At 38.0% G+C, this 8,590-nt stretch overlaps 1 protein-coding gene and 1 long non-coding RNA gene across 3 annotated transcripts; both read left to right on the top strand.

Moving 5' to 3' along the window:
• Positions 1 to 3,153: 3,153 nt before the first annotated feature.
• Positions 3,154 to 4,031, top strand: LOC113063950 (claudin-like protein ZF-A89). The gene has a single exon (XM_026234419.1). It carries the CDS (start codon positions 3,184 to 3,186, stop codon positions 3,829 to 3,831), a length of 648 nt encoding a protein of 215 aa, XP_026090204.1. The 5' UTR covers positions 3,154 to 3,183; the 3' UTR covers positions 3,832 to 4,031.
• A 1,233-nt stretch (positions 4,032 to 5,264) lies between these two features.
• Positions 5,265 to 7,873, top strand: LOC113063952 (uncharacterized). Of its 2 annotated transcripts, XR_003278760.1 has the most exons (6): positions 5,265 to 5,399; positions 5,649 to 5,702; positions 5,839 to 5,951; positions 6,059 to 6,122; positions 6,396 to 6,474; positions 6,612 to 7,873. It is a non-coding gene; the product is annotated as an uncharacterized LOC113063952 (long non-coding RNA). The 2 variants fall into 2 exon arrangements; XR_003278759.1 differs by having other exon boundaries at positions 5,270 to 5,702.
• The last annotated feature ends 717 nt before the right edge of the window (positions 7,874 to 8,590 follow it).

The raw sequence follows: 8,590 nt of genomic DNA, 5'->3' as shown, positions 1-8,590 counted from the left end.
TATTTCAGTATCATGTGTGTTACAATGATGGTGTTTAGTGTTTGATTGAATGACACTGTGCACCTTATATATCCCTTCTCAGCTTGTGGAAGAGTTGTTAGTGATGAGTTTTTATTAATTATGTTACTTTCTCATCACCACCAGTTTTTGGTGGTTATCAGTGCATTACAATGGTTCAAAACAGATATTAGTTCTTCAATATGTTGGTTTATTAACATTAGGGAGGGGGGCCATATACCCATGACCGAATCTCCTGCTCCACCTTGGCCCAGGATCACGGAGGATATGCCATGGCCTCCCCAGTCTCCCAATCCGTCTTGGTCTCCCGTGTCTCCCAATTTGCCTTGGTCTCTCGAATCCCCTGATCCGCCATGGCCTCCAGAGTCTCCAGATCCACCATGGCAACCCAAACTGCCTGCTCTGCCATGGCTTCCTGGTCCGCCCTGTGCTCACTCCCACGTGCTGTCCAGGAGGGGGACGATCTTTCATATGATTGTTCCCATTATCCTTATTTGGTCCTTCCTGTGCCTGTCCTTGTCATGTGAATTTCTCTCCATTTGTCTCATTATCAGTTACCCTCCTCATCTGTCTGCCCCCCGTTATCTGCCCTATTTAGTTCTAGCCCATTCTGTTCTCCCTTGTCTGCTGTTTAAATAGTTTAAATGTTAAAGGTCTTAAATGTCATCCCTGATGTTCACTGTCTCCTTGTTTTCTAAATAAATTCCATCTACATATTCTTCTCGTCCCTTCCTGCCCAAGAGACTGTGACAGGTAGAGTATTGAACGAATAGGCTATTTGTTTTCATGTTATCCCACAAGCAAAAAATAATAGGTCTAATAATAATTTAAGTGCACTTTTAGTATTTTACAAATGATTTGCCAATAGGGTAAGAAAAATACGATAGATTTACTTTATGTAAAAAGTAAATACTTTCTTAGTGATAGATCCTATTTACAGTAGGCTAAGTGCAAACAGATGCTATTTACACTTAGTGAAAATAGTGATACATTCTAACCATGTAAAAGTAGCGGTTCTTTGCAATAAGTGTAAATAATAATTTATAGAAACATTTTAAAAAAATGGAGTTGTTGAGGTTTTTTATTTTTTTTTATTTATTTTTTTACAGCGAATGTATGCAATAAAACACAGGAGGATGCTTTTATTCTTATTTTCTTAAAGTCATAAACATTTTAAATTATGTATTTAGCTTGATTTGGTGGATTTTTTTAATAGAAATTGTCAAACTCCATACAGTAAAAAAAAAAATAAGTTCACTACACTTGCTATGAGTAAGTTGTTTTATTTACTTTTATTTCTAAATACTTTCAACTTATTTCAGGTAAACTGAACTTGAAAAGTTGTCAGTTTACATTTTTCTCAACTTACAATAGCACATTCAACCAAATAAATAACACATTTTGTTCCATATTGTCCCTTGCAAATGAAAAAATGTTAAGGACAAGCTCATAAAACTTGTTGAAATCATACCGAGGTTCCAGAATTCTGTCTAGATCACTTTTCAGTGTTTAAAACATTGAACTGTGAAATAAATTGTAAACATTAAATATCTCCCCCTGTAATAAATTACAGAAAGAATTACTGATATATAATTTCTCAAAAAATAATATATATATATATATATATATATATATATATATATAATTTTTTTAATCTGAAAAATGTATATTGGTGAAAATTTACTTGAAACAAATTCACGGAAAGTGTATTAATGTATTAATTTTATTACTTCATGTGCTTTTTTGTCTCTCAAAGTAAGGTAGCCACTGACTTAAAAGGATAGTTCACCCAAAAAAGAAAATTTGGTCATTAATTACTCACCCTTGTGTCGTTCCAAACCCCTAAGACCTTCGTTCTTCTTCCGAACCCGAGACCTTCATATGCAATGCAAGAAAACAAAAATATCAACTTTATTCAACAGTTCTTCTCTTCCCTGTCAGGGGGATAAATTGTGGTTCATTGTGGGCATGGTATGGTTTCCTGTTAGCATCATTTGAGAAAAATAATGAGCAAAATTTTGCTTCTGTTCTGCTTTTTCACTTCAGTAAGGGAGAAGAATATTGTGAAAATAATAAAACATTTTACTTTGATAATAAAATGTAATTTTTAATTATTAAAAGATCACAATTATAGCCTTAATAAAATGTGGGAAAGCCTTTCAGTAAATTAGAAAATAATTGACTTTGACCCAAGTGTATTTCATATTGTGGACGTTATAAAGTGAAAAAAAAAAGTGAAGTGAGAGTGACATTCAGCCAAGTATGGTGACCCATACTCAGAATTTGTGCTCTGCATTTAACCCATCCGAAATGCACACACACAGAGCAGTGAACACACACACACACACACACTGTGAGCACACACCCGGAGCAGTGGGCAGCCATTTATGCTGCGGCGCCCGGGGAGCAGTTGGGGGTTCAATGCCTTGCTCAAGGGCACCTAAGTCGTGGTATTGAAGGTGGAGAGAGAGCTGTTCATGCACTACCCCCACCCACAATTCCGTCCGGCCCGAGACTAGAACTCACAACCCTTCGATTGGGAGTCCGACGCTCTAACCAGTAGGCCACGACTTCCCCTTAAATATATATAAATGTATACTATAAATGTGTGTGTGTGTGTGTGTGTGTGTGTGTGTGTGTGTGTGTGTGTGTGTGTGTGTGTGTGTGTGTGTATGTATGTATGTATATATATATATATATATATATATATATATATATATATATATATATATATATATATATACACACATACACATAGAAGACGTCACCATTTTAGTGTCTGCATCAAATTAAGTCTATAAAAGTAATTTCATATACAAGAAGACATGTTAAATGCTAGTTAAATGCTAGTAATGTGATATTATTTATTTTTTTATATTTGAGAATTCCACCTTTTTATGGTGTGCTATCCGAAGTTACAAAAACACGCAAAAAAAAAAAAAAAAAAAAACACTTAAAAAAAAAAAGTGTGGGGACATGAGCCATGTGCAAATTATATGAATATGTATTTGTCACTTTTTTGATAATACAAACAGCCTTGGGTTTGAAATTAATTAGGAGGAAAGAGCAGGAAATCCTGACCAGCTGGATCAAATCACATAACAATCCACGCCACACACTATAAATAATTCCACTGGCCATTCAGCGTCTGCTAGTTCTATCAAAATGCACACTATCAAAAACGTAATGGCATCTGCTGAGCTTCAGATTTTGGCTACTACCCTCGGGGTCATCGGCTGGTTGGGGGCTATCATTATTTGCGCGCTCCCCATGTGGAAGGTGACCGCGTTTATTGGCACCAACATCGTGACCGCACAGACCTTCTGGGAAGGCCTTTGGATGAACTGCGTCCAGCAGAGCACTGGGCAGATGCAGTGCATGTCCCACGACTCCATGCTGGCGCTACCCCAAGATCTCCAGGCCGCTCGAGCTCTTGTTGTCTTCTCCATTCTCGTGACTTTCTTGGGAGATCTATTGGCTGTCGCTGGAGGCAAGTATGCCAACTGCATTGACGATCCGGATGCAAAAGCTAAAGTGGGGGTCGCGGCCGGCGTGTGCCTCCTGGTTGGGGGCGTTCTGTGCCTGATCCCGGTCTGCTGGTGCGCGCACACCGTCATCGAAGACTTCTTCAACCCCGTTCTATTCGAGGCTCAGAAGCGGGAGCTGGGAGCATCGCTGTTCATCGGCTGGGGCGCGTCTGGGCTGCAGATCGTCGGAGGGGCGCTTCTGTGTTGCCAGTGCCCGAAGAGTGACGGTCGCGGTTACTCCGTGAAGTACTCCGCTCCCAGGTCTGCTCCAGTAGCTAATGTGTGAGACTCGGACTTTCTGAACTGGAATTAGGCGACTTCTCCTGTTTGTTGAAGGAAGAGATGTAAACGTTGTAGTTTATGGTTTTGCATGACTATTTTAACTTAAATTAATGTGGCGTCTTTTATTTATGTATTTTTTTTAATCTTCCACTATAAAGTTTATAGTAGCTACTCAGTTTGTTTGCCCCCACCCCATTTATTTGTTTAAAAAAAAAATATATATCTATATATATCTCAAACAAACTGAATCACACTGTAAATGCAGGTAGGAGGACTCAATCGTGAAATAACCATTTAAAAAGTGACATAAGTGTATACAGGGTCGGCGCCACGAGGGGGCCCCAGGGGGCCTGGCCCGGTCACCTAGGTTACTGTGCCCCCTCACCTCTAGTCAGCACACCACCTTCAGGCCGGCGACACACTGGATGCGTGGCGTGTTGGTTTTTAAATCGGCTCCCATGTTAACAGGTTAGAGCTTACAGACCGCCTGCGTGAGACGCGCGTCTCAGGCGCGGCTCGGAAAACGCGTGCATGCTAGAAATGGAACCGACGCCTATTTTTACCGCGACACGCGCGCGTGCTGGAAGCGTTTCCAGGCAAAATATAATAGGAACATGTGTTTGTCATTTTGTACACAAATACATATGAATTCCTGATATTTTGATATTTGAAAGTCTATAGGTTGACATAAATTCAGATATAAATGTAATTTAAAAAAATTAATGAATAATTATCGATTTTCAAATATTGCACCTGTCAAACAATCTATTTTGCCGTCAATACTTTTGACGGTGTCCTTTATCAGTAGGCGTACACTGTAAAAACTAAAGGTGCCTCAGGTATCCTTTTGAGTAACCGGAACCTTAAAATGTATTTTAAGTGCCTCAAAGCTCTTTTTCTCCTAATATGGTTCCTGGAGGAACCATTATAGTCTTTGCAGTTCGTGCAGGAACTCATGGGATCCTTGAAGCACTTTGTTCCCAGTTCTGAGGTTCTGGAGTCACCCTTTCATTACACTGAGACCTCAAAGTGCTCTGGAGGTTCCTGGAGGAACTACCATTTAAAAAAAGGGTTACTGCAAGCTCTATTAACATTAAAGTGGTTCCTGGAAGATCTCACTTGTAAAAGCCAGCATCTGGAAGAACCCAGAGAAGTGACAAATTAAATGTGACTTTATTATTATTATTTTCCCCTAATGAAATAAGTTAAAATTATTCACAAATAACTGTTCAGCCGTTGTCAAGAAGAAGAAAATTCATGAGGCTAGGCGTCCTCGCGCTCCTGCTGTTTGCTCACGTGCGCGCGCGTGGAAGAGCGATTTCAAATACAAAGAAGTAACGGCTCCTTTCCTCAAAGAAAGAAACAACCCCTGGCCAAGGTGAGTAAAGGCTCCGAAATAAATACACAGATTTATTATTTGTATACTGATTCATACACCGACACATTAAACTGTATGTTTTTTTTTTGTTTTTTTTTTATTAAAATGTTTTTTTTTAACCATTTAATTTAATAGCTGCCATGCTTACCAGTCTAATGCACTTTGTGGGACGAAATGGAGACCACAAACACAAGGTCACAAACAATACGTTAATTATTAGTTAGGTTTAACTTACACATTATGTTTATTGTTTACCTTTATTCATTGTAACTCTTTTCTTCAACTTTTCTAAATTTATTGTTGTCTTTTACGTTTGTTAAATAGTTACACATCCATGTTAACGTACATGTAACGTAAGGCTATTAACGTTAGCCTATTTTTCGAGTCATTTGCACATAACGTAAGGTTACATAAAACTGGTTTTGATCATTTTTTCTCCTCAGAAAATCCAGTATGACTTCTCTAAAAATCTCAAAGGATTCACAGAGCAGCACTATGTAAGTATTTATTTATTTGACATTGAAATAACTGAAATGGTGTTTCAGCTTGGCCTAATCCAAAATTATATATGACTGTGTACACTGTTACACTGAACTGAATTAAACAATAAAAAAAACTACCCTTTTTATTCAGCAGTTAATGTGTGTCTGTAGTGGACACCTGTGAGGCAGTGGACAGACAGCTGCTGAAGTCTGATGCTGGCTGACAATAAACAGACCTCTCTGGATGTACCTCACCTTTTGTAGGTGTGTAAATAAGTTTTGCAGAGACACACTAGAAACCCTTCTAAAACATTCAATTATTTATAGTTTATTAAGTTCTTTTTTTCTTTTCTCTTTTTTATTGTTTTCAGAGTAATTCTAACATTGCCCTTCCTGTAACATGATGATCCTGCTGTCCTGGATGTATATGATGAGGTAAGTATGAGTTTGTCCATGTGTGTATACATATGTAGTGTACACACACAACTTATACACCCATTGTGCACTTAATTAGCCCACAACCATTAATCAATGCACTAATATGACAAAATAATTCCTGTGGTGTTCCTCATTTTTAAGATAATTAAAAAAATAACTGTGCTAAACGAATAAATGTAAATATTTTATTTAATTTTTAGTAAATCACTCTTTTTTTTTTTTTTTTTTTTTTTTTTTTTTTTTTTTTTTTTTTTTTTTTCCAATGAACAGCCTACACATAATCTCAGAACAGCTGTGGTATTAACAAGAGCCCCATTTGGTAAGAGCAGCACTGCAGTCTTTCCTGATGGTGAGGAGCTTCTTGCTGATGAACCTGCCGACATGAGTTCACCTTACCTAACTATGTTCTTTTCAAGATTATACAGAAAAGCAATTAAAAGTACACTAAAGTGCACTGTTTTTCTGCTGTATCTGTTGGCCATTCAGGAGGAGACCATGGACCATTTGCATAAGACTGTGTGTCAGGGCCCATCAGCATTGTAAATCCTCACCATTATGTGCATTAATAACGCTATACTTTGTATTATATCACATTTGTATCAAATTACTAAAAAAAAATAGTTAATGCAAGGGTGTTTCAAATCCAGAGTCTTTTGGAGGAATGCTAAATTTGACATTGTTCTCTCTTCTGACTGCTGTTATCAGTCTGTCAGATTTTTTTCCTTTGATTGAAAGTTGTGAAAATGCTATCTTTAGAGTTTTTGTTTTGTTATTTGAGTAAATGTGAATGCAAAAATATTTGTGATACTCTCCCATTCACTGCTCTCGAAGTTAACCCAACTATAACAACTTCCGCTGCTGAGAAACTGGTTTATTAAGCTATCTTGAGGCTTATCAATTTCTTTATGTCCTGTGATAATTCTTCCAATCAGTTACCACAATTTAGAACCGGAAATAAAATGTTACTATTAGTTGCAAATTGAATTTATTAATTTAAATTGTATCATTGTTGCAGGTACATTAAATGTTTTTTAAAGTTCTAAGATAATTGAGTCACATTTATGTTTATAACTTTACCAAGGTGTAAATGGTTTTTTTTTTTTGTTGTTGTTTTATATTTGTTTCTAGCAATATTAACACTGATGTGTCCATGAATGGGATTGTGATGTGCAGTATTGACTATTTAAGGTTATTATGGATATTGTTGCTTATCAATAAACTATGTTTTATATGCATTTGTTTTATTTTTTTCAGTTTGGTTTTTTAAATCATAAATGTCAATAGCAGGAAAAATAAATAAACCGGGGGAGGGGGGGTTGGTGGTGAAGAACTGAAATTAGGGAAATGGTGCCTTGAAGCACCCCAGGTGGTTCCTGGCCATCCTAATAAAAGGGTTCCTCCAGGAACCATTGAAAGTTCCTCAGAGAACCATCCCCATTTAGAGTGGTGCCTAGAAGCTCTTCAGAGGGTTCCGCCGGTGTGGCGAAGTGAAGAACCCCAAAAGGTGCCTCCAGGAACCTTTAGTTTTTACAGTGTAGGTGTAAGTGTGTAAAAAAAAGTTATTAGATATTGTTGTCATGAAGACAAGAGCCTGGTCTGTCAACGGTCCCCCTCCACAGCAGCAGCGCACCAGCGCTACGCCACTGGTTGCCACCCTAGGTTCTTTTTTTGCTCAATCCTGCCAATATCACTCTGCAAGGAGAGGATACAGACCTTTTAACTGAGATGAAACATATCTTCACCTGCCGAATGTGTGCGCAATCTCCGCAGCGAAGATGAATTCTGCATTCTCTGTGACACAGTTACAACAATCACTAAAAATACACCTGTTTCAGCAAAACGGAGGCGACAGGTAAACAAGAACCTGACGGAATATGTAGTTGAAGAAACAACTGCAGCCAACATCATTGATAAAGTGGAGCTACGCAGGCTGTACTTCAGTGCTTTGGGTCAGTGGAGTAGCCACCTAAAAATAGATACAGAATTATTTTTTATAGTCTCAATAAAAAATGTTTAATTAACTTGGATATTGTTGTTTAAAATCAACCCTTTCACGCGTAAGTTCAAATATTTTAAATGACCCCTTGTTTCCATGGCGACGCGTCATGATTGTCACGTGACACACAGTAGCCACAATAACTAACAGATATATCGCTATTCGTTTTATTTAGTTTTTCATTTTTTATTAAAATATATATGCAAACTTGCTTACCATGTCAACTATCTGATATTCCGATTCTTCTTTATAAATTATCTTGATCTATAACGAGATGAGCGCTCAGCCGGAGAGGGGGTTCAGCGAAAAATCGGCAGCTGTCAGCAGGAAGTGGCTGTCACTGGCAGCAGGAAGCGGCTGCCAATAAAACCGGATGGCAGCTGTCGCTAATACCCGGAAATTGGAGGAGGCTGCCGGCGGCAACCATAGACAGTAAAATAAATGGACACAGCGACCCCATTGGAACTCA

The sequence above is a fragment of the Carassius auratus genome, chromosome 46 (assembly GCF_003368295.1).
Source record: "Carassius auratus strain Wakin chromosome 46, ASM336829v1, whole genome shotgun sequence".
Classification (NCBI taxonomy): Eukaryota; Metazoa; Chordata; class Actinopteri; order Cypriniformes; family Cyprinidae; genus Carassius; species Carassius auratus.
The sequence above is the reverse complement of the archived record's forward strand: the minus strand, read 5'-3'. Positions and strand labels throughout refer to the sequence as shown.